General features: G+C 50.0%; 1 protein-coding gene across 1 annotated transcript in view; it reads right to left on the reverse strand.

Annotated features, from left to right (window-relative positions):
• Window positions 1–1,535, reverse strand: part of GRIK3 (glutamate ionotropic receptor kainate type subunit 3) — a 122,696-nt gene extending 121,161 nt beyond the window's left edge. Inside the window, exon 1 of the mRNA XM_062594334.1 lies at window positions 1,421–1,535. Within this exon, the coding sequence (XP_062450318.1) occupies window positions 1,421–1,535 (115 nt within the window). The remainder of the gene's footprint in view (window positions 1–1,420) is intronic.
• Window positions 1,536–24,797: the final 23,262 nt, after the last annotated feature.

Here is a 24,797-nt window from a genome sequence, read left to right on the forward strand (position 1 = left end):
CAGTATGGGGCTGCGCACTGCTGCTAGGGAAGCCCTGGGCTGCCCCACCAGTACCAGCAGCAGCTTGTCTGGGGGTGGGTTTTTCTGTAGCACAAAATACGTCCGGCGGTCCAAGGCCGTGGCTGAGACACGTTTAGCCGATGGAAAAGCTCTAGGGAAAGCTGAGAAGTCGCCAGGGCCCCAACCCTGCAGGCAAGTCCCGCCGAGCTGTGCGCCAAGCTGCCGCTCGCACGCGCAGGGCTGCGTCCGCCCGCAGCTGCTTGCTCGGGAAGACTGCGCGAGGGCAGATTCTCCCTGCAGGACCGAGCCCGCGTCCCTGAGACGCTCTGGGCTTCGCCGCCGCCTGAAAGCCTTGCAGAGGCGGCAGCGCTTCACTCCAGAAAGCAGCTATCGCTCAGGACGAGCATTTTTCTCTTACTGGCTTTCACACTGCTGCTGTGTCGTTGCATTGGCATTAATAAGATCTGGTTTTTTTTCACTAAAAGATGCATGCAAATCTATACTGTTTTCTCTGGGTTAGAATTTGTTCTCTGAAAAGCAGATAAACCTGTCCTTGCAATTTTTACTAGGCAGACAGCAAATCCCTGGAAGTGGGTACCAATAGCAAGGTACATGGGATATAACAGGAAAACAGAGACTTTCTTTATGTGACATACTTAAAACAAGCATCTTTTTTAATTACAGAAGGAAAAATCATAGACTCTTTCCCAATTCATTTTCTGTGCAATTACTTTATGTAACATTATTAAAAATTAATTTTCCCCAGAACCTCAGCTATTTAATGAAACATGCCTGGGCTCCAGCAGCGGCTGCCACGTAGCCAGCCCGCTGGCACCCTCCGGGCACCAGGGCTCGGTGCCTCGGGCTCTCCACGGCGCCCGGCCCTTCTGCCCAGCGCCCGGGTCCCAGAGCAGGTCCAGCCATCCCGGGCGGGAGCCTCTCCCAGGTCAGAGTCAGGGCACCTCGACTGTACCGGCACCACATCCTTCTTCGCGAGGGGCACAGCATCCCTCCCTGTACCGACACAGCTGCCCTGCTTGCACTAGGCACAGCATCCCCCCTCGTACCGGCGCAGCATCCCCCCTCGTACCAGCAGAGCATCCCCCCTCGTACCGGCGCAGCATCCCCCCTCGTACCGGCAGAGCATCCCCCCTCGTACCGGCAGAGCATCCCCCCTCGTACCGGCGCAGCATCCCCCGGCACCGCACGCAGCTTCTCGCCTCGCCCCGCACACAGCATCGCTCCTTGCAACTGCACAGCACCCCCCTTGCACCGGGCACAGCACCTCTCCCTGGACCCGCGCAGCACCCCCCGTGCGAGCGCAGCACCCTCCCGGCGGTGCAGCCCCGCTGCTCGCCCCGCGCTCTCCCCCACGCGCGGCGCTGTCCCCCACGCGCGGCCGTCGGGGCGCGGTGCTTACCGATCCGGATGACATGCGGCATCCCATGCGCGCCGGGGCCCCAGAGGCCGCCGACCAGGAGCGCTGCCCAGTATTCCCAGAGCACACGGCGGAGCGCCGGCCAGAGCGGGGTCATCGCTGGGGAGGGCGGCGGCGCCGGGCGGCTCTACGGCCCCAGGGGTAGCCGGGGAGCGGGCTGCTGCCCGGGGGCTAGGCGGAGCTGCCGGTCGGCGCCGAGGCCGGAGCGCTCATGGCACATCTTACTGGGATCCGCAGCCCGCGCCGTCCCACGTCCCGTGGAAGCTGTGCGGAGCGCTGCCGCGCCGAGTCCAGCCGAGCCGCGCCGCGCCGCGCCGAGCCGAGCCGCGCCGAGCCAAGTCGAGCCGGGCTGGGCCGGGCCGGGCCGGGCCGAGCCAAGCCGCGCCGAGCTGAACCACGCCGAGCCGAGCCGAGCCGAGCCGCGCCGGTCGGGCGGGCGGCACCTGCGGAGCTGGGGCTGCCGGTGCAGCCCGCAGGAGCGGCTCTGTCCCCTCCTACCGCTGATGCGCGCGGCTCGCACAAAGCCCCGGAGTGGAGTCCTGCACTCACACTCACGCACTCACACTCACACTCACACGCACCCGCCCCGCACCCCGGGGGGCCGGGGCAGGGCCGCCCCGCGCCGGGCGGCAGCGGCTTCGCGGGGGCAGCCGCGCCCCGCGCACGGCCCCACCGCCGCCGCTCTCCGCGGGCGCGGGGCAGCGCGCAGCCGGGCTCCGCGGGCGCGGGGCAGTGCGCAGCAGCGCAGGCAGCGCAGGCAGCGCGCAGCCGGGCTCCGCGGGCGCGGGGCGGCGCGGGGCGCGGGAGATGCTCTGCCCCGTGCGCGCAGCGAGCGCAGGAGCGGCCTCCCCCCTCCTCCTGCCTCCCGCCCTCCCCGCGGCGCGCAGGCACCGCCGCCCCCCGGCGGCCCCGGCGGCCCCGGTGTCCCCGGCGCTGCCGGGTCCCCTGTGTCGCCGGCGGCCCGCGGTGGCGGGTCCCCGCCGCTGGTGCAAGGCGAGGTGCGGGCGGCCCCGCTCGCGTTTGGGGACCGTCCCGTGCCCGAGGTCGGTCTCGGCCGCGGCCGGGGCGGTCTGGGCCGGGATCGGGACTGGCACCGGGACCGGGATCCGGCGCCGCCGGTGTTTCGGTACCGGGAGCGGCCGCCCGGGGGGCGGCTGCGGGCCCGGCGCCCAGCCAGGAGCGCGGCGCTTGGGGGAGTTTAATGACCTCGGTGACAGAGACAGAGCGCTGCAAGTGCCCCAGATAAGTAGGCTGCTTTGTCAACTTGCTGGGCTAGGCTAGAGTGAATTTATTTTTTCTCATTTGAATAATTTGATCTATTCCATCATTTCCAGTCGCTCCCATTTGCCAGCTGTCTGCTAACTACATTGCCTGGAACATCCGAAGAGCAAATCTTTAATTTTCTTACAAACATACTCTTAGCTCGTATCTGTTTATCGTGTTAATTTTCGTTGTGTTTTTCCTGTGCAGCAGCCCACCAGGCTACACGCTGTCAGAGTTGCTACTCCCTGTCCTGTCTGCAAGCAACTCATCCCAGACTAGGGCAGGGTGTCCGAAATGTAATACCTCTCGAAGAACTGCTGGAGAGGATGTACACAAATTGCTACCTGCCTAAAAGTCAAGGGAAAGTTCCCAGACTTTGCATCTGACAGAAGTCGGCAAGTGCACTGCTGCAGTACGGCAGAGCCGGGGCGGGATCCCTGTGTGCCCATCTCGGTGGTGTCCCTCTGCCCGTTCCCGTGCAGCAGGAACAGAGTCTGCCTCGGGCAGGATAGCCAATACTCTGTTATCCTCGCAGCATCTTAGGAAAGAGCTGGAAGATCCTGGGCTCTGTCCCAGGGCAGGACCAGCTGTCCCCAGCCCTTCCTGAAGGTCCTGGTGTAACTCCTCCTAAAATCTTGAGTGATACCTCCCCAGGCAGTCAGTGCCCAGACTTAGCTCTCTGGTGCTTCACTTGAGGCAGTGGGAAGTTTCTGCTGAGGATGGCCTTGACTCAGAGCATTATTTCATGATGGAGGAGACTTTTCCTTACTTCTACCTAAGAGTCAAGTGAGAGAGGCAAGGTCACAAAGTAACATCTTCAGAGCACTGTGCAAATGTTAAATCACAGAGGAATTCCTTCGTTATTCTTTATTGTGAACAGACTGAAATCCTGACTTTGAGGCAGAGACCTTCTTGCCAGTGTCAGAGATAGGGGTGTACAAAAGGATGTCTCATGCTAAGGATATTTTTATCTGTCATGGCACCTAAATGGTTAATATTCAGCTAAAGGGCATGGTAGAAATTTTCTTGTTGCTTAAATGAAGGACAGCTGTTGATGTGAATTTATTATAAAAATAAATGGCACAAGCTGGGGATCCTCGGCACCTGGAGAGAAAGAAAATCTCTTGGGAGGATGTGAGTAGAGGGGGCTGTTTCTGCTCTGGCTGTTTTTTCTTACTGTTTTCAGGCTCTGTAGCATGCAGAGAAGGTTGCTTTTCAGTAACTCGGGACAGGAGGTTCTGATTTTGTAAACTCTCTACATTAGTAGAGTAGCAGCTAGCATGATGTAGTCGGTTAGTTCATTAGGAAGAAGATACTGCTTCTTCTTGGCACTAGGCACAAATAAGGCTCTAGTCTGTGTTTCGGTCTCTGAATGGCTCCTGCAGTAATAACAGCAGAAATAGCTCATTTATCACTGTTGTGTTTGATTAGTACTGGATGGGTGTGCGGAGGTCGTGGATGGTGCTGGCTCTGCAGGCTGAAGAGGGCAACCTGCGCTCTTAAAAAAACCAGGCAGGAGGTGATCGTTCACAACAGCAGGTACCAAGCAGGATAAGCACGTTCAGACACAGGGCAGAGGTGGCCCTTCTCCGGGTTTGCCTGTTCTTTCCTTCTCTACGACATCCAAGAGCCATGTGCAGCAGAACAGCGAGCCTCTGCCGGGTTTCCTGTCTGGTCTTCCTCCACGGTCTCCAGTTCCCACGCATCTCCCGGGCCTTGTCTCCTGTGTGTGCCTTGGCAGTGATCCTGCCCTGCTTGACAGGGGTTCCAGGCTTGTGCCATGTCATGACTAACAAATGACATGCCTTAGAAACTAATCTCAGATGTTGCATCGTATTTGCCTCATTTTTTTTTTTCAGGAAGAGTATTTGACTTGGTGTGTTTCATATTCATATACTGCTCTGGCTGTGTGATCTCCACATCTGTGACAGACGGTTTCATCAATTAGGCCAAAGTTCTCCATCAGCTGTGGTTGAGCTACATCATTATCCTATAATTATGGCAATGACAAAATGACTGGAAAAATGAGAAAGTATTTGCAAAATTAATGGAGCACCTCTTAGGAGCAGAACTCCATCTTAGTACCACTATTATTCATTCAGTTCTGCTATGTGTAGGGTGCTGTACGAAATGCACAGGTGCACATACTCATTGCCTCAGTACGTGGGCAGTGCAGATTTCTCTGGGAGGCTCAGGAGAGGGTGAACTTACATTGGTGTGAGTTATTCAGACCTTTTTCAGATGTTTGAGACTGCTGTTGTCCTGTTGAAGGACAATCCAACATTGCAGAAGGACCTGGGAGTTCTTCAGGGATTTACTACAGTGGTTCTAAAAATAGTGTGTGTGCCCCATTCACAACCACTGTGAAAATAGTTTTACTGCAGTAATTTATCATTTTGCAGTATATCTGTGATCAATTTGTGCAATTTCTGTGCTGTGTTAACAGTTTATGAACATAGAATGCCATTTATGAATTAAGAAGTCATTTGGTTACTCCTATTTTATTATGAGGCTATTCAGATATGTTAGATTTTCTTACTACATTTTTGTTCAGGGACTACACATGGTATTTAGAGCTCCATTTATTACACAGATAGGACTTTGACACTCATGTACATTTTACATTTTTTATATACATAAAAATCTCAGTTCTGTCATCCACAAATAAAGATGTGGATTTATGAAAGTTCTAGAGGCTATGAATTTTAATGCAAGGCTTTTCAAGTATAAAAGGGGACTGCTTACAAAAATGAAAAAAATGTTGAAATTACTTCATTAATATCTAGGGAAAAATACTGATTGTCTAAGGACAACTTCAAACAAGATTCATGTTCAGAACAACAGATGAGGGATGACCCCACAAAAAAAAGATGTTATAAGCCTTTCTATGGCTACATTTTTCCATGCTAATGAAGAAAAAGAGGCTTTTTTCTTAATGGTATCTGAACTGGTTTATTTGAATTAGCTACATCCACATGTATTTTGTTTAGATTTATATGCATCAAGTGTAATATAAGTACAATCAGTGTGAGTTATGAGGCCCAGAGCTCACATTACTGAGATTCATGTGCTAAAGTCTTCTAAAATACCAGCGAGCAAATATGCAGGGCCTGGCAGATGTTTCTAGGACTTGAGTGCCCTCTACTGAAACGTTATCAGCTCTCCCTTAAGTTTGACACCTAGCAGCTTGATTGATAGCTTGCTAAATTAAATTTACTCCTGCAGCTTACAGGTTCACCCATTATGAAAAATGCCTTCTGTCTGTCTGTCCTCTCCTGCCTTGTCTCATGTTCTTTTCTTCTCCCTTCTCTTCGTTTAACTCTCTAATCTTAATTCTGACATGTCCTGTAGCCCTGTATGTGCCACAGTGGGTTGTTGTTTTTTTAAGAAACACGTTGCGTTTGGATGCACTCAGGATTGCTTTTGAAATGATCATCTGGGGAGCTGTAATTGCACCGATTGGTGCCAAGGGCTCCGTTATGCTAGACGCTGTTGACACCCATAGGAAGACGCATGCTTTGCCCCCCAAAAGCTTACAATCTGTTCTAGTGCTTCATTACCATAAACATAACTAACTCTTTGCAAACAGCCAGGGTTACCTGATGGCGCTACCCATGTTGTGGAAGCACAGTAAGAGCAAACAGCCAGGAACGGTTGTGTCCTCCATGAGCCTATAGAGCAATTCTGTGCATGTTACACTTCCTGTGCTCAGAGACAAAAACACGACCTCCTACTCAGCACTTCATTTGCAAACGGGAAAACACTTTGCTGCTCGTGTTTTGGCAGCAGTGTGAGCAGGGGCTTCTCTCCTGCTGGTTAACCACAGTGATACCACGCTCTCTGCACAGCGTGGAAGAGGCAACACTCAGCTGCTGCTGCTTCACCAACAATTCTGTTTTCCCCCACCCCACGGAGCTGAGGACTTCAGAAAATACCAGAAAACTCTTGCATGCGGTGTTCGAGGCCGCAGGACCGTGGAAGTGTCCCAAGGGCAGCATCCTTTGATGGGCTGCAGCTTTCCCACACCTCAGGTGCTTGTCAGTTTATTCTCCCTCCTCCTGCTGCGTTTGCCAGGAAAGTGTGTCTTGCAGTGCATCTGCTCGGCACGGTCGCTGCTGTGCAGGCAGGCAGAGTGGACATGGGAACAGGGAGGAAAATATATGTTTTCTGCAGTCTGTTACAGAATAATACCCCTGGAAGAACTGTTGCTGCACTACACTGCATATATTTGTGTTGGAACATACAGCGGTGTAATCGTTGGCTTGAAATGCATCCAGTTCTGCTGAATATATTATCGTGGAAGTCAGGCAAGCACACTGGGAGAATGCAAGTTCCTGTCAAACCAGAGATCAGAAATTCTTCTGCAGAAACTGTGAAAGCTAGGAGGGGAGTTGATACCTGCTGCTGTATAGCCGTTAATTTTGCATGGGTGTTTGCAGGGGGCCAGTGCTACAGGGAAAGCTGCTGTCAGAGCCTGGTGTGTGGCTGGTGCATCTAAACAGATCAAAAGCTTTCTCTGTCTTGGCTCTGGGAAGTGGTTGGCATTAGCTGCCTTTGTGCGAGCCACTGCGCAGCCAGGCGCTGCTCACGGCCCGGGTGCCACGACGGGCGCTGAGGAGGCTGCTGTGCTCCTGCTCCGGGTCGGGGCTGTTCCCGGGCAGCTGGAGTGTCTCTGCAAGGAAGGCTCCTAGGAGCACATGGGAAGTTTTGGCCCCACATGCCCTGAGGTTGGCAGAGGTGCAGGAACCAGCTCGCATCTCGGCAGCATCGGCTTTCCGGTCGGCTCCGCAGCCGGCGTGGAGCGGAGCTGCAAACAAGGGCTGTGCTAGTATGCCACGTTTGGCCTCTTCTAGGGTCACTTTCTGGCTCGCACCCGCATAAAGCAAGCGGGAAGAGTCAGGCTGGGTTTGGGACCAGCCGTGGCCCTGGCGCACTGCGCGTGGCCCTGTGCTCGCCGGCGTGCAACCCGCCTGGTGCTTAGGAGCCTGTTTGCCTTCGCCTGGGAAGAGACAGCAGAAATGTGGGTTGTGGGGGCCTGGGGCAAGAGCCACGTGGGGCTGTGCAGAGCAGAGGGGGCTGTGCCTCGCTTGGGAACCCCGTCCCCGTGCTCTCTGCAAGCTGCCTGGCTCCCCAGGGCTGTAGTCCTCACTTGCTCCAGCGAAGTCGAAGCAGCAGAAGCTTGGGAGATGCTCAGATGGGTCCGGCCTCCCGTGCATGCGACGTGCCGGGCTGGTGAGCACGGGACAAGTCATCGCGGCACCTGGAGGGCTAAAGCATCGCGCTCGACCAGCATAGCAGCTGCCGGTCAGCTGAGCAGGCCACTTCATAAAATTGTAGCCTGTCTTATACCCTGGAAAGGGCAACAGGGAACAAATGAATAAGTAGGATCAGTTTAAATTATTATCTTTATCACACTACATGTTTGTCACCTGACAAGAAGAAGCTGTTTTGGCCAGTTGGTTGCATCAAGTGTTCCCTTTGCTGTGCTACAGTATAATCTTTTGAACTAGGCTGAGTGGAAATACGTATTCGTATCAGACAGTCTTTCAATGCATTTTTCATCCTCTTTCTGCAGAGGTAGAAAATCATTTTTTTTTCTCTTAGAAAAGAAAAACACTCTATCTTTAGGATTGGTGGGAGAAGCCATTTGCAACTGATGGGTGTAAATTATGCCTGCTTAGTCAGACAAGAAAATTAGAGACTGCAGAATTAGACTCTGCTTGCAATTATCTTTACATGGAACCAGTTTACAAAAACTATTTGGTATGCTCCTTGGCTTTCTAATATATTCTCAAGTGATTTATTTTTGACCTGTCAGCTCCGAAGTGTGGTCCATTGTGTGAAATGCAGGAAGGCTATCCTTTTCTCCTATGGAAGTACACCAAATGGCTGGGCAGAAGGTTGGTCACCTGCCAGCCTGCGGGTGCACAGGGCAGTTTACTGCCCACGTGTCTAATTACCCATGCAAAGATTTGGAATGAGTCTTTAATGCCTTTTCTTTTTTTCCCTTGCATGCAAAGGGCAAGAAAAGAGCATGTTATTTCAAATGCTTGGTAAGATCAGACTTCAGTGAAATTATACTGGGAATTAATTTGGCCAGCTGCAGCCAGTCTGTCTTTCCAATCCTCTTGCAAACTCAGGCCTATTTCCAATTCACAGTAAATCTCTCACTTGTTCCAGCACACTCGGAGAAAGTTTCAGTGTTGGATGGGGAAGCTGGGGCCAGATTTGGCCTTACCTATTTAAAAATAAAATGAAATAAAGGCATGACGAGGCATTGCTTTATGATGAAAATCTGATGTTTGGGGGCATCGGCAGGTGCCTTCCTCAGGAAGGTCGTGGCATGGCACAGGGTGCCCGAGGGAAAGCAGCTCTCCAGCAGGGAGCTTCCCAGGAACCGCCGCGCTGCGGTCCCGCAGCACGCGCTGCTTTGCCTGGATCCCTCCCGTTCAAGCACCTTGGCTTGGTGTGGGCTCCTGGCAGAAAATGAAACGCTTGCAAGCAAAACCTTCCCAAGGCATCGTCCCTGCATGCCGCGTTAGCAGCAATTCCCGAATCGATAGGTTGTCCTGGTCGTATCCCGTCCGCAGCTGCCAGGGGCTGCAGGGCCCTCGGGGTGCTGGGGCCGCGCTCAGCGCCTGAGCGAGGCCGAGACTGCCCCGGGCTGCCTTTCCAAGGGTGCTGGGCGCCGAGCGGCTGCAGGCACCCGGGCAGCGCTCTCGGCACTGCTGAAAATCAAGGCGCCTGTCTCAAAACATGATTGCACAGATCCAGGCGATCAGAGAGGGGAAACCTCTGTCAGCTGCTGTCAGCAGCACTTGCCTCGCGCCTTGGATCAGGAGCCGCAAGGAGAGCCGTCTGCACCAGCCTCTCTAGCAAAGATTTCAGATGGCCTTATTTTAAGCTCATACACGAATCCGTTAAAACTGGTGCTAAACCAGGCCGCTGCACCACATAAATACTTGTTATTCATGCCTGTCAGTGCCTGGGCATGAGGTTAATTTGAGTGCTTTTCAGCTTAGCTAGCAATAAATAATTTCATGTTTTATCCTGTTGAAAAAGAATTGTGCAGCATGTAGTATTTGCGGATTGAAAGCCGGCGTGTAGGAGGCTTCCTGCATGCATTGTGGCTCTATTCACAGAGAAGAGAGAAATGCTTCTCTATTATCTTTTTTTATCTGATATTTATTTGGTATTGTAAAGGTGTTAAGAAAACAGAGAAAATGAATTTCAAAAGAGAGAAAACTAATTGGTTTTTGGAGTTGAACTTGTAAGATTCTCTCCAATTTTCCTAATTCCTCTGAGTTGCTCCGGTGACTTCTAGGAATTGCCGTACGTGTCAGGTCACGGCGCGAATGCTGCAACACCTTTCCTTTGGCAGCAGAACTATTTATTTTAAGATAGAATTCATCTCCTTTATTTATCAATAACCCTAGGATGTCTGCTATTCAGTACAGGCAGGAAGGGCTGGTGAGATTTTGTGGGTGGCCAGTTTTGATTTAGTTTGTTCTTTTTTAACCCTAGTTCAGCTAACAGAACCCCAGAAATTCAAGTGGGAAAGAGAAGAACGTCGTGAAACGTGCTGGGAATTTTCTGTTTCCTGGGTTGCCTGAGTCCGGTTCCTCTCTCACGCCAGCCCCCAATATATATTGTATCTGTGCTTTGCACCACCATTCTTCTCATGACGGGAACATGACTTGCATATTGAAAGCTTATGAAAAATCCTGTGAAAAAATAATTAGCATTTCTTTATATTTCATTTTCTTTATTTTCTATGGGAAACTTTTGTTCTTTTTCAAATGTAAAAGAAGAAACAAGAACTGTGTCCAGTAAACATTAAAAATAAAACTTACTTTTGTGTAGGAATATGTTATGATAGGGCTTTTTTTAAATGTAAAAGAAGAAAGCAGATCATTTTGGATAACTGTATTTTTGTTTGATAAGCATTTGTTGGGCAGAAAAGTAATGTCTTAACAAAATTATGCATTCTGCGCCATTTTTAATTTGGTCAACGTTTTATTTATTTATTTTTTTAAAACCCGAGGCGCGTGGGTGCCTGTCAGACTGTGCCGGTCTGGGTCCGGCCGCCCTCGCGCGCGGCGTGCTGCTCCCCGCTGCTGCTTTGCAGAGACGAAGGCCAAAATCCCGTGAAATCCGTCAGCGAGCGTCTGCCGCCCCGCGGTAGCTGGGGCAGCAGGGAAGTCGGGTGCCGTCCCGGTCCGCTGGGAAGCGGGTGTAGATCTGAGGCCGGAGAGCAGTCGCGGCGCTAGCGGGGAGGCTGCAAGCGAGGGAAGCGCCGGGCCCGCGGCCGCCCGCCCTCGTCTTGGCGCTCTGAGGCTCGAGCAAGGAGCACTTTCGCTGGAGATTGAGCGTGAAGCTGCTCATTTGTGAATTAGAAAAAAGGAAAAGCCCTCCGAGTAAGATTAGTCTTACAGACCTGACTAACAAATCAACCGCGGGGAACGCGCGGCAGCCTCGCTGCCGGTCCGAAGCGGCTGAGGACGCGTTTAATAGCACTCTACATCCAGAGGCTAAACGAAGAGCAAGCAGAGAGCAAAGCAAAGCAGCCCGCTGCCGCGCTGGTCAGCAGGGACGGAGGGCGGCGAAGGGGCTCCCTGCCGCCCACGCTGAGCTCAGCCAGGAGCGGAAAAGTGCTGTCGGCGTTTGTGAGCGAGGGGAAGAGCTTGGAGCGTTGCTTGTGCGTCGTTGCTCGTTATTTGCATTGCAGTAACGGGCGTGTGCCCCATCGGAGACCAGGGCTCGAGCACCCCGTACGCGGTGCTGGCAGCGCTTACAGCTGGCCGCAAGGGAATAAGGCAAGAGAGAGAACTTCCTTTCAGAGTTCTAGCTTGTTAGCTTAGACGGAGGATGTTTCTGGGCCATGGACCATCTTTTCATAGCAAACCAAAAATAGTATAATCTAATCCTGGAAGAGGATGATGCTCTGTCCTTTAGATAAGGAATAAACAGCAGGAGCATATTTACTCTTCAGAAAGAAAAGATCGCAAAGGCCCTGGCAAAGCCTGCCCCTGCTCGTGCGCCTCAGCAACGCGACTGGAAGACACTTAACAGAATGGGCCAGAGGTTCGACCTGGTTCTGCCTGGGCAATGAGCTGTGTCAGGGACGTGATGGGTTTCAGTGGTGTCATTGCTAGTTGGCAGCTGAAGTGGATTCTGCAGTTACTGAAGTGTCGCATCCCTGGGATTTTTCCTGGTCCGTTGCATTGCCCTGCATTGCCTAGATGGGAAAACGGGGCTTACCGAAGCAGGTGCAGCTACCCGCTAGATAACAGATGTCATTCACGTCGGCAGCTCCCTATTGCTTTTATTGGATGTACACTTTAATAACTGAGACTTGGGGAATATAGTGGGATTAATTGCTGGCTTGGAGAATAAACAACTCTAGGTGAAGTCAAGGGTGATCAACCTCAGCCAGACAGTCATTTCCCAGGGGATGCTCTATGCCAAGGTACCTCTTGCTATAAATTGCTTTGGAGATACTGTATGCCAAGGCTAGTTCTTGCTATAAATTGCTTTGGATGTTTGAATATAGACCTCTTATACTCAAACACTGCCCTAGACACCTGTGTCCTTACACTGCCATCGTGCCCTCAATCGCTACGTGAATTGTTCAAGGTCCTAACAAAGGCCTGTAGCAATTCAGAACTAAATCCAGATTGGCCTCCGTAATTTTGTTCTATGTTCGCACACCCACTTTTCCCGTTTTTCAGAATGTTTCTTCCGTTCTGTCGTGCAGGGCACTCCCAGGTGCAACACCGTTCTGATGTGTCAGAAGCATCTCGAGCAATATGTAGACACAGATCGGTTATTTCTGTAATGAGCTCTCAGAACCTGCTTAAAGACGAATAGCACAGCGCTGAGAGCCTGCTGGCAAGGAATGCACTCAGCCCCCCTATTAAAAACAGCACAACAAGTTTAATCTCTGGATGGCAGGGAAGTTTGCGTTGTCAGCGTTGTTTGATCCAGGTTTTAAAGGCAAAATGGAAATCATTCTTCACTGGGCTCAACACATTGATCTCTAGCAAAAGAGCACTTGTAAATAACCTCACTGAGAAAGTGTCACCCTCTTTCTCCTCCAAACCGTACTCATCCATGGGAAGGACAATCCCCAAGGATGCTCAAAAAGCAAGAAAGAGAATGAGTGGAAAGGGCTACAGGGGATTTTTCTTTCCCTCATTCCTCCTTGGCCAGCCCACTATCAAATGCACGCATTGCATGCTCCAGATCACAAGCTGTTAATGAGGAAAAGTATTGAGGCTCTAACTTCTCAAAAAAAATTGTTTGCTTTTTCATAATGGTTCATCTTCTCTGAAGTTCACAAAAGCAATAGGCAGGACAGGTTGTGCACAAACGGTGACAAGGAAATAGATGCCTGTTCGGTGTGTCAAGGGTGGCTTTCAACCAGAAAGAGGAGGGTTGTTTGGAGTTCAAGTGCCGCGTCTCGTGCCTCTCCCACTCCGTCCCTAGGCTGCCGGGGAGGTAGCACAGCGTCTCGGCTTTCCGCTTCGATTCTCCGTGTCCTGCTTCGGTGAGGTGTCTCTCATGCTTCCTGGTAATTTAAGCACTCTCCCTTCTTACCCCTTTATGCGACTGTGCTGTGTTTCATGTTGATTTTATTTTTAGCAGTGGAAGGTGTTCCTGGAGACAGTCTCAAGGGCTAGATTCTTTCTCTCTTATTCAGGTCAAAGTTTGAAATTTTTTTTTCTCAGCTTGTAAAACAAAACGTACATGGCACAACTTCTGTGCACCTTGTCAAATTTTTTAAAATTACCAGCCACGTAAGCAGAGTTTGATCAGTGTTCCCCTCTGCCAGGCACCACCGCCACTTCGTGTCCGGATCCTCGTCTCTTTTTGCACCTCCGAAGGAAACCTCTCCTCCCTGATGGTCCTTCTCCGTGGGGGCTGTTGCAGGGCGGCAGGACTGGCAGTGAGCCCTCACCGTGGCCTCTGGCGCGGGGCAGGGAGTTGGGTGGGTTGCTCCGAGGCGCGGCCGGCCGAGGCAGCTTGGCCCTCGCTCGCTGCACGTTTCCCATTTGCGTCAGCAAGTCGGGTCTCTCCAGCTCAGCCTGCGGGGAGAACGAACGACTCCCAGGAGCAACAGGACATGCTTAGGGATGTCTTCAGCTGAAAGGAACAGCAACTAGTGTTAGACTTGCTCTGAGCATGGGATTTCACAGGCATGAGTAGATATACTTACGGACGTTTAGCTGCCAGAGAATTATGAAGTTTTTTTTTTCTTTTTCACCGAATGAGACAAAATGATCTGTAAATTGCTCTGAAAATGGTTAAATTTTGTAATTTGGAGATTTAGAAATTGTTATTTCTGAATTAGCCCACAGTAAGCTTTGAGATACTTTGCTGGAATGGCTTGTGGGGATGTACATGCTGTCTGTGCAACGTGCTTGTGTGATTTCCATTAACATCTGTATGAGTGACTGTGACTAACTTGACCTCTTGAAGGATTTGATCTTGCAAGATGCCTGAGCACTTTAGATTTGATCTTCAAAGACCTCTAAGTATCTTTTGATTTCAGTAAGTTGATTCGTTTGCTTCAAGTTAAGAACATACTTAAATGATTTGCAAAATTGAATCCAGCCAATGTGGTTTTCAAATTAGATATATTTCTATGAGTCTTTCCCCTTAGATTTATTAGCTATTTAACAGGTTTAAAGGAATTCTGTGACAATTACGATGACCTACTTCCGAGCAGAGTCTAGGTGCTTCTACCCCGTGATTCTGCGCTGATGCACAGAATAGCTCTCCAGATAAGTATGCTGCCATTTGAATGCAATCTTCCTTTAAGAAAAAAATAAACCCAGTAATGTGTAGCTGGGGCAAAGCCACAGGAAAAGTATGTTTAATAGTGACAGGGTTCTCTCCTGAACAGGAAGGAGTAATGTCTCCTGTGTCATACTCCGAGGCAGAAGTAGGAGTGTGGTCATTGATGATTTTCAGTGGGGACACATAGTATTTGATTACATGTTGGTCCAAAGTTAATATATTCTAGTCGTCTTATTGACCTGAAAAAAAAATTGTTTCAGATTTATTGGGGGGTAGAGGATATGGTACAAAGGGGAAAACCAAAGGAACAAAATGTTGCTTTTATTTTTTAAAAAATTATTTATATGAAAGTGATCTGGAGACATTTGCAGGAAAAGAAATCTTAATATAAAATAGTCCACATGTGAAAAGTGTTCTGACTGAAGCACTTTGATACCTGGCAGGTCATTTCCAGAGCTTCAGATTTAGTAGACAGCAACCCCTTGCCGCTGAGGCCATCTCTTCTCTTGTGCACACCACAGCCACTGGCGTGGAGAGAAGTCCTCCCACGGGGGCCTGAGCTGGTTTGGGTCAGGGGTGTCTGGCTCTAGACAAGTCTTGTCTGAGCATGTGGGTACATGGAAGAGCCTTTGGGCCTGCTAGTCCTCACCGTGTCCACTGGGACCTTCACAGCAAGCAAACTTCCTACCTGCAAGTGCTGCACAAAGCCACCAGGAAACCTTCTGTGTTTGTGTAGCTGTAGATCCATCCGCTTCCAGACTGGAGGGAATAGACCTAGCAAAAAGCAAAACAGCAGACTAAATAGAAGACTGCATGATGTGGAAACAAAATGAAATCATCTTTAATGAAGGGCTTCAAAAATAGCTATGTCGTTTTTACCTACAAAGGAAGTTATTGTGGTGAAATTGTATTATCTTCTCGTGCTGATTTTAAAAACCAAGTAGTGCCTCCTAGAGAAAAGTGACTCTAAAAAGCTCTTTGTTTTTTCCTTGAAAAAACAATGCTATGAAGATGTATGTTTTTAATCAATGAGGTTTCATAACTAATGGATTGGAAAAGTGTAGAAATCGGCATCAGACTGAAGGCATTAATAACTGTTGCTTTCAAGTCAATGGAATTGATCAGCCAATTCAGTTTATTTCTGAATGATCATTGTAGAAAAGTGGAAAGCAAACCAATATTTAAAGATGTACCTGCAAGCAATAATACAAGATTGCAGGCTTTGGCAAGCTGGATAGCAAAAAAGGGCTGGATGACATAACAGATCATTCATAATTGTCAACCAAATTGCATAGTTGGTATTGAGCTTAAAAAAATGAACCGTAAGAAGCATTTCTTATTGATTTTGTTTCGTTAGAAACAATATAAGACTGCCTTAAAGAACTGGGAACAGGTTGCAATTGATTCTCTTTCCTTTTGAACAACATCCAGTAGAATTTGAGATCTGATTTTAATTTAGGATTTATTAATGCCTTTTCTTTCTCTGCCACTTGTCTGTGACTGTAGGAGAGGCTGAGAGGCATAGAAACTGAACTGAAACTTGGGGAAAGTTTATGCCAAAAGGTGACAGCTCCTTTGAAATTGGCACTTCCCAGATTCTCTGGAGGGCAAAAGAAAACCCAGAGTCCAATATATATTTTACAGAGCAGATACTACTGTTTCTGGCAGATGCTCAAGGTGTCCTGCCACCAGGTTCATTTTTCCCACAATATAATCAGACTCTCACTCACTGCCCTTCCTCTACATCAAAGTTATTATCATTAAGCCTTTTCAGCCTGAAATATTAACCGCTATTTCCAAACATGGGGGTTAAAGTATGGTTCCTAAATGATTATTATTAGTGTGCAGAAGGGAAGATTTCCAGGCTTTTCATCAGGTCCTGGGCAGAGTGGGCATGTCCTGTCTCAACGAGGACAAGCTGGCAAGCTTGGTGAAATAAGAATTTAGGCTTCGCTTTACCAGCATCCAGAAGACCTGCGATCTCACTAGCTAATGGACAGTGTTGTGTTTGAAAAGGTGTCCTGCTCAATAGGAAATGTTTGTGGTGTTCATGGATGAAGCTCTGAGCGGAGCTTAGAAAATCCAAGTTCAAACCTCGTTCCTTCTGCAGGGTTTGAATTTGGGTGTGAAAGGGGTGCAGACCCCCAAGGAAGGCATCGCTCTGGCCCGCCGTCGCTCACAGCGGGCAGCGGGGCGATTCCTGCCGGGAGGAAGCCAGCTGGGCACCTCGAGGGAGCCGTCCGAGCTGGGGCTGCTCTGCAGCCGTGCTCTGCTTGCCCTCCCCAGCGCCTGGCCTCTGATAATATTGTTATTGCTTCCATTTGGGTCTGATTCGTTTCACATGCCTTTCTTACAAACAGATCTATTTGCTCTCCATCCCTCTATAGCCGGATAATAAATACACAGCCCCTCATCCATGAAGGATGCGCATCTATTCTTCCTCCTACCACCATAAGCAAAGCCTGTAAGACCTAATGTTATTTAAGGTCCTTCTTACATGTGAAAGAGGTGTAATCACCCTTCACGGGTGAGATATTCTGCGGGGATTCATTTCACATTATTCTGCATTAAACTGGTTCAGTTCAAATTTTTAGTGCCTGCTGTTAAAAGGAGAAGGCAGGTAGGAGGAAGCAAGCCCTGCTGCCCCGTGCCCGCATGCTCGTGCAGGACAGTTTGTGTGGGATGCTCACAGGCAGGGCCATCACAGAGGCACAGATCCCCAGACTGTGGAAGTGATTCCTCACTTATATCTACTGAAATTATTTCTTTGAGGACACATAAGAGAACCCTGCAGAAATGAATAGCAATTTTCCAGAAATGATTTAACCAGTCGTTTGTATAATCTTGTCACGTGAGACAAATGGGTAGAGTAGAGGTTAGCAAGAGGAGCAGACACTGGGGTTTGCAGGAACTTCACAGCCTGCTGCGGTTAATGGAAAGCCTCGCTCCGCTGGCTTTGCAGGTTTGAGACCCAGCTCCCTAGCTCCAGACGATGTGTGCTGGAGCCGGCAAGGTTATGGCGGGAAGCTGGCACAAGTGGGAATCGAAGTGGCCAGCGCACTGTCCTGCAGCAGAAACACCTGCATGCTCCCCATGATGCCAGCTGTGCTGCACGCGGGATGGGTTTGCCTGGATATGCTTAGTGCAGGATATGAATTCAGTCAGACCTGCCCCATCCTGGACCACCCCAAGCAGCTGATGGGTACGAGAGCCCGTGGCTGTGCAGGTCTGGTGGGCAGGGACGTGGGCACGCAAGCCGACGTGGCGCCAGCACCGCGAACAGCCTGCTCCTGAGCAGCCCTTGGAGGGCGAGCGCTGATGCTGGCGGAGCTGTGCTGGCCTGGGGGCCGCACGAGAAGGAAACCTCAGCCTCGCAGGCCAGCAACGATCAGTCACTGCCCAGCTTGGGCACAGGCCAGCGCCTCTCCCGGGCGCCTCTTGCTTACAGGCAGCCAAAACCAAAAGCTCCGGCTGTTTCTCCTTCCCCTGCCACCGTCCCTCATGCAATCCCATTCTGCATTTATTGCAGACTTAGCTGGGCTGAACTTTGAAGGGGCCAAATTCCACACTGCCAGAAAGGCTCTTCCCCCCGCTATCTCCAAATAGGAGCTGTAGTCTTAATACAGAACATTTTAATGTTATGCAGATATCACCTGAAGCTGCTCCAGCCCAGTGTCGTGCTTTGCCTTTGGATGTGATTAGCCTGCAAAGGGCTGGGAAGGCAGTTTTCACAGGAACGTAAAATAAGACCCAGTTCTGTTCTGTGCAAAACTGGTATAAACCAAGAATAGCTTCAGCGGCTTTGGGAGAGTTGTTCCATATTTGTGTCCTTGCAACTTGAAGCACAATTTGACCTTGCAATCATCTTTAAAATTTTCTTTCATTTAAGCACTTTCAAAAAAGAAATAGTCAAAAAAAATGAAGAATCATTCCTGCTTGGAATTGTGAAACTTTTTCTGAGAACACTCTCTATGTTTATTGTTAATTGTCAAGAACCCTGTAAGTGTGTGAATTTTGTTAAGAAAATAGTTTTCGGTCAGCATCTCCTGTAGCAGTGCGGTGCTCGGGCAGTTCCTGGCAGCGCCGCAGTCGTCGGTGTGCTCTGAGAAGGGCTCTGGAAAGCAGATCAGAGAGCAAGAAACAGCGTTACGCATTCAGAGGGGTTAAGAAGCAGGGGCGGCGCTGGGAACGGGCCGCTCGCTGCGGCCGGGGTGTCCGGGACGCGGCGGCACCCTCGGGGCCCGTCCCCTGTCCCCGCGGAGGCCGGCCGGGATTGCCGCCTTCCAAGTGATAGGAGAAGCTGGAACAACATCCACCTCTTCCCATTTTCTCAAAGCACAGACCAGATGTGCTTCAGCCCTGAGCCCTTCGGCGAAGCTGGCTTCCGTTCAGCGCACTGGTTCTCGCGGCTCCGTTATCCGCAGCCTCGCGTTAAGTTAGCAGTAAAGATCCAAAACTGCAAAATTATTGCAGGATCAAAATGATTCACAGACATTTCAAGGCCTGAAGCTGCTGCAAGATGGTCAGATTTACATATATCATCTGGCTAAATAATTCCAGCTAAACAGATTAGCTTGTTATGCTCCTGACAGAAATGATCCTTGAATATACCAAGGCCAAGTGCCAGGGCAATTACGAGAGAGGAACATCCTCGTTTGCTGGCAGTGACATTCCAGTGACAGTGAAAGCTGAAAAACACCTGGAGGTGATGCTCTTATGGATATTAAAAAAGAAAAAAAAGTCAAGATGTCAGACTGTTATCTTGAGCCAGAGAAAGAAAAGCAAAGAGGGAGATTCTTGTGGTTTTTTGGTTTAACTTCTGACCCAGGGAAGCAGCAGAGGACAATCAAGCTCCTTTTATCGCTGCTCTTAGTCATACAGGAGCAGATGGCTGGGGTCTGCTGGTACAACTTCTGCAGCCTCCTTGGGCATGAATATGCAACGGTCGTTATAGAACAAAGATTAGGTATCATGATTTATGCAGGCAAAAGCAAATAAGTTTTTGATCCCTGTGTGCTGATATCAAATGTAGAGAGCTCTTCATTTATAGGCTTTAAGGTCAACCAAGTGTGTCTGGGTTTGATTAATATAAATTTTGATGCGTGTGACTTGAGCCTGAAGCCTGCATTTACCTTTGTCATTCAAAAAATAAGCAAATAACATTTTTGTTGATTTTTCATGAATGTCACTTCATTGTCACTGCCTGTCACAAATGTGGCAGTTAAATACCTCTTTAAACGTATGTGTTTGGATTTGGATAGATTTGATCTGGATGAAATAGTTGTACAGACAGAGGGATAATATATACCTCCGAAGAGCAGGAAAGGCTGTGGAGCTGCTGCCTGCTCCCGCTAAGCGGATGCAGCTGGGAAACCAAGGGCAGTGGGACAGAAGAGGGGGCAATGAATCCTGCAGTAATACTGGAACCGTTCGCAGCACTGCATCTGTGGGTGATCGGAGGCAGCAGCCTGTTGTTTCGTCTACAGGAATCGCGCCGTGACGTGAAAGCTGTAGCTGGTTCTGGTCGTGCCCGGGGGCCTCCGCCACGCCGGGAAAGGACGTCGCCTACCCGTGCGTGGCAGAGCCAGCCCCTTACGTCCCCCGCCTCGGCCTCGGCCTCGGGCCGGCCTTGCCCTTCGGAGGAGACGAAGCGTGGCGATGGGAGCTGGCCGCCTCCGCAGCGGGAGGGGAGAGGAGGGGAGGGGAGAGAGCGCCTTGGGCCCCTCCGCGCAGCCCGTGGGATAGCTGTGCAAACGCGCCTTGCTGCTAGTTTGCGCTGTTCTATTTTGCAAAGAGGTTTTGCTGAAATGTTCTCCTTTCAGCATCATAACTTTAATACATTTTATAGGGAGTTCTTTTATGTGTCAATAAAGAAAATAGTGCTGTTCTTACATGAGGCTGTAAGTGGGGTGGAGAGTGTGACAGAGGCGGCTTCAGTGCCGCGGGTTTAGGGAGAGCAGCTACGGCTGAAGAAACGGCCCTTTGGCTGCTCCGGGGCTGCATCACCGACGCGCTCTTCTTACAGAAAGGCACGGTCTCACGGAGCTGTCGGAGGAATAAGAAAAATCTCTAGTTTTTCCAAGCATTTATGCAATGTTTTTGGCTCTGGGAAGGACTTCTATGAAGTTGAGCCAGCACGTGTGGGGGGCGGGACGGACCCAGTGTACGTGCCGCAGACGCACTGCAGCCCTGGGTCCCGCTTGGGAATGGGAGAGCAGCGGTGCTGCAGTCTTACGGTTTTATGGTGAACGTGTTAATATTCCTGTGGTTATCATGGCCATGGCACCTAGAGAGATATGGAGATGTGCGTACAGCACTAGCGCAGAAATCTGTTAGGATAAATTACCAATGAATTCACCTAAAGAGCCAAGTCCCAACTCCATGATTAAAAATAGTAACAGAATTTCAAAGGGGCAATAGGCAGCGTGATTTATGTTTAAGATAACACGGATACCTTCAAGTACTAAAGGATCTTGCATATACTACTTGTCTTGGTATTCTGCATAATATGCTGTGTCCAGCCAAGATTAGATAAAAGCACAAGCAGGATCTTTTTTTTCCCTTTCCAATGTTAACTATTTTCCTTCTTGTCCTAACCCAGAGATGAGGTCCCAGAGCTTAATGGACAGGACTTTGCTGTTGGCTCTAGGCTTCAATTCCAGATCAAACCTTTTGGATTTTGCTGCTTTGAGCTGCTTATAGTTGAATATGCGTGAGCACTGAGGTATTGCTCTTCGGTTTGGCACAGCTGAGCCGGACTGGGAGCGTGGTGCAGGTGCCTTGGCAGGGCCAGGGATGCAGCACCTGGCTGCAGCTGCTGCCCATGCCAGCCTTTCCCAGCTTCCCAAGCAGAGCAGCCAACCAAGTGCAGCCTGAGTGGATAGCTCTTGCTTGTTTTTATCTAAAACTTTTTATTTGATCACATTTAATGCAGATGAGCCCTCTGCACAAAGCTGAGTTGCACTATGCCCATCATCTGCAAAAGTCCATTTGTTTCACCAGGCACATTGTTACTGTTCAGACTCCAAAAAGGCAGTAACTGCCTTTCTAAAACTGGTATAATCTTGCTGTGAGGTTCACATTCATCGTGTTGAAAAATATTCCCATTCTTAATTTATGTTGTTATTAACAGTGGGGCAGTCTTACGTCCAGAAACTCACGGAAAGCACTCGTGTTGTTAGTGAATCTGTTCTCACTTCAGTGACCGCCTCTGGGTTGTTGGTACTGCTAAAATGCAGTAACTGTACATTTCCTGGCAGAATGTTTCAGGTAGCAACAATTTGTTGCCAGGTTTCTGCTGATTGGTCTCAAGTGGCAATTAGTTGGGTTAAACTTGCGCTCAGACGTTGCAGAACACCTTTCTGTTCGTATGGCAGGAATAGAGCTAAACTTGCCTGACGAGCCTTCACCGTTGGCAGTGTCCTTGGCCAAGCGGGGTCAGGCTCCCCGCACATCCGTCCGCCTGACGGACGACCCGCTGCCGCCCAAGAGCTTGCACGGAGAGACGATCGAGTACGCCGGTGTGCGAGCGCACTTTGCTAGTGCCCAGCAGAAAAGCAGTAGTGCGGCTGCCTGCTTTTCTCCCTGAAAGGAAATGACTGATCCACTCAGAGCCCAAAACCAAGCAGACCCCAGCTTTCGGGAACGATCAAACCTCAGCCGGAGGCTCGGCTGCTCTGCCTGCCTGTGCGCGCGAAGAGCCCGCCCTTCCCTGCGACGAGCAGCCGCGTCAGGGCAGCGGGAGCCTCCTCGGCTAGTTTGCCTTTTATGCTGGGAGTCGCAGCGCGGGGAGGATCAATGCTTTCGGTGTCAAGCCAAGACGATGTCTGTGCATCGTTGCCGTGATATTGACAGCTTGGCTTCTTTTCTTGTATCTTCTGTACTTCATTTGTGAAAAGTACTGTAATTATCCCCTAGTAGTCGTTTCAGGAATGGTGAGCAACTTGAAAAGAAATGAAAATGGGTACACCTGATTGCAAAGAAAACACTTTAAATATTGAACATTTTTTCTAAAGGTCTAAATTTTCCATTTGCCTCAGCACTTAGTGTTTGTACAGCCATTTTGTACCAGCTTTAACAACGGACGTTTTACATGGAGGGCGTTTATGGTAATGGAAGTGAAGAAGGGATCTTCCCCCATGCCCTTTCTTGCTGTCTTGTATCTGTCCTTCCCCATGCAGTGAGGCAATTAATAAAACCCTTAGATCAGTCTTTCCCCCCACAATCCATTCAGAATTTCTCAATCTAATTGTCAGACTATCTTTCATTAAGCCAACTGCAGACTTTTGATCTACTTCTTTGGAATAGCTTTTGTGTTCAGCATTTGAACGAACTAGTCCCTTGTTTGCAAGATTTACATCAAAATAAGGTTTCTGGGAAAGAAAATCCAGCTTAGCAAAATAAAAAATTGTGCAAAGCCCCTAGAGAACTAATTCATATGCATTTCAGCAAAAACAATAATAAAAACTAGTGTAAGATAGCCTAGCCTAGCTTTGCAGAGATGCAGGAAGAACGTGGTGTTCTCCACCTTTCAGGTGCTGGGCTGTTGGTGCACGAGGCTAGTAATGACCCCAAATCCTCAGGATCTGAGTGCTGCTCGGCATTCCTTTACAAACTGGGTGTCTTGCTTCAGTTCTCATTATCGCAGTTCTCCTTACGCTCGGTTAGCGGGACAGCTCTGCCGGGGTTCGGCTGGGCAGGCGCCCCACCGAAGGGGGGTCCTGCTCGGGAGGCAGCTCGGCGCCTTGTGCAGGCGAGCGGGGGCTCGCGCCGCCCCGCGGGTCCCCGAGCAGAGACCGCTGCCGCTCTGGGTCCGGGGCCGGCGCAGAGCTGGGGAGCCCGGGGGGAAGCTCTTGACTTCAGCCGAGCGCTCGCGTCCCCATCCCACCCCTTAGGCCGTTTCCCAGAAGGGTCAGGATGCGCAAGGTGCCTTCCGCATCTTGCTTCGAGCAACTTTGTATGAAACCTTTTGGAAATTTTGGCGGCATGAAACCAGCTCATGGGGTTTACATTCAAATAATCTGAAGTACCTGGCTAAGTTTTTATGCTTAGCGCAGGGACAAGGGTGGGAAACGGAAAGCAGCAGCCTCCGCGTGCCTGCGATCCATCAGCAGGTAACTCAGGCACGCTGTTTTATTACAGACATGAGCCCTACTGATGCTTTCGGCTCTAGGGTAAGGAAGTGCTACCTGTTTTCCTCAGCTGCTCTCTGTTTTATACAAACATCCTGTAGCTTAGAGAAAAAGTCATTTAGCAGCTGACAACAGCTGAAGAAAACTGCTGTAATTAATTAATAGCCCAATGTCTTGTGCAGTTGGCTCCTGCACAAGGCATATCATAGCTAATTGGGAAGTCTGTCTAGATCGTATCCTGCAGCACGTGTTCGTGTTAATGATAACTGATTGCTGTATTCAGGGGTAGTTTTTATTTAATTCCCAGTACTTTATTTTGACTAGTGAGTAAAATATTCTTGAAGTATTGCAACAGTCTGAGTAGCCAAGTAACAGGAGCATAAGGCTGTCATTAAAAATGAACCTAGCTGAATCTGGATGCTGGCAAAACAACTTCAAAAGTATCCCAGATATTTGCGGGTAAAGGAGCTGCGTTCTCTTAGGATGAAAGTCCATTTGGGAGCAGCTGAAAGGAAGGACTGGTCACCCGTGAACGGGAGGCTGCTTACGGATCCTCTGTAAAATGAAGCAGTAAAATGCTGGCTGCAGATGGTGGAGATGCCGTAGACGAGTGGCGGTGCAGCTGCCCGCGGGCCTGGCTGTTCCTGCGGGGAGAGCGCGGGGAGGCGCAGGGCTCCGTGCGGTGCCTTAGGGCAGCGGGAGCGCGCGGGCTGGACCGCTGGTGCTCCCACGACGGGGCGTCCGGGCAGTCGCTGCCTTGCTGCTGTGACACGAGGGGAAGTGCTTGTTCACGCAGTACGTATTCAGGCGTGGAAATCATTGCCACTGGCTGCTGTAGAGCTAAGAGTGCAAATGGGGGTGGAGGGTAGGGCCGCTGGTGAGTGCTGACACCGAGATTCCCCTCGCGCAGCCGGGAATCCTGAGTCTCTGGTTGCCACGGCTAGAAGGCTGTAGAGTGGGAAAAGTCCCTCTGTGCGTGGCCCCTTTACACGCTTTCTGTACACATCCGTTTCAGCCACTGTTGCAAAGAGGAGTGCTAGGGCTCTTGCTCTGACGTAGCTCAATAGTTTTTATGTTTTTAAGTACAGTTGCAGAAATGAAACTAATGATTAGAGATAAGGGAATCCAAGTGGTATCTATGGAGAGTCTGTGTTATGCCATTG

Source organism: Rhea pennata, chromosome 23 (genome assembly GCF_028389875.1).
Source record: "Rhea pennata isolate bPtePen1 chromosome 23, bPtePen1.pri, whole genome shotgun sequence".
NCBI classification, from domain to species: Eukaryota; Metazoa; Chordata; class Aves; order Rheiformes; family Rheidae; genus Rhea; species Rhea pennata.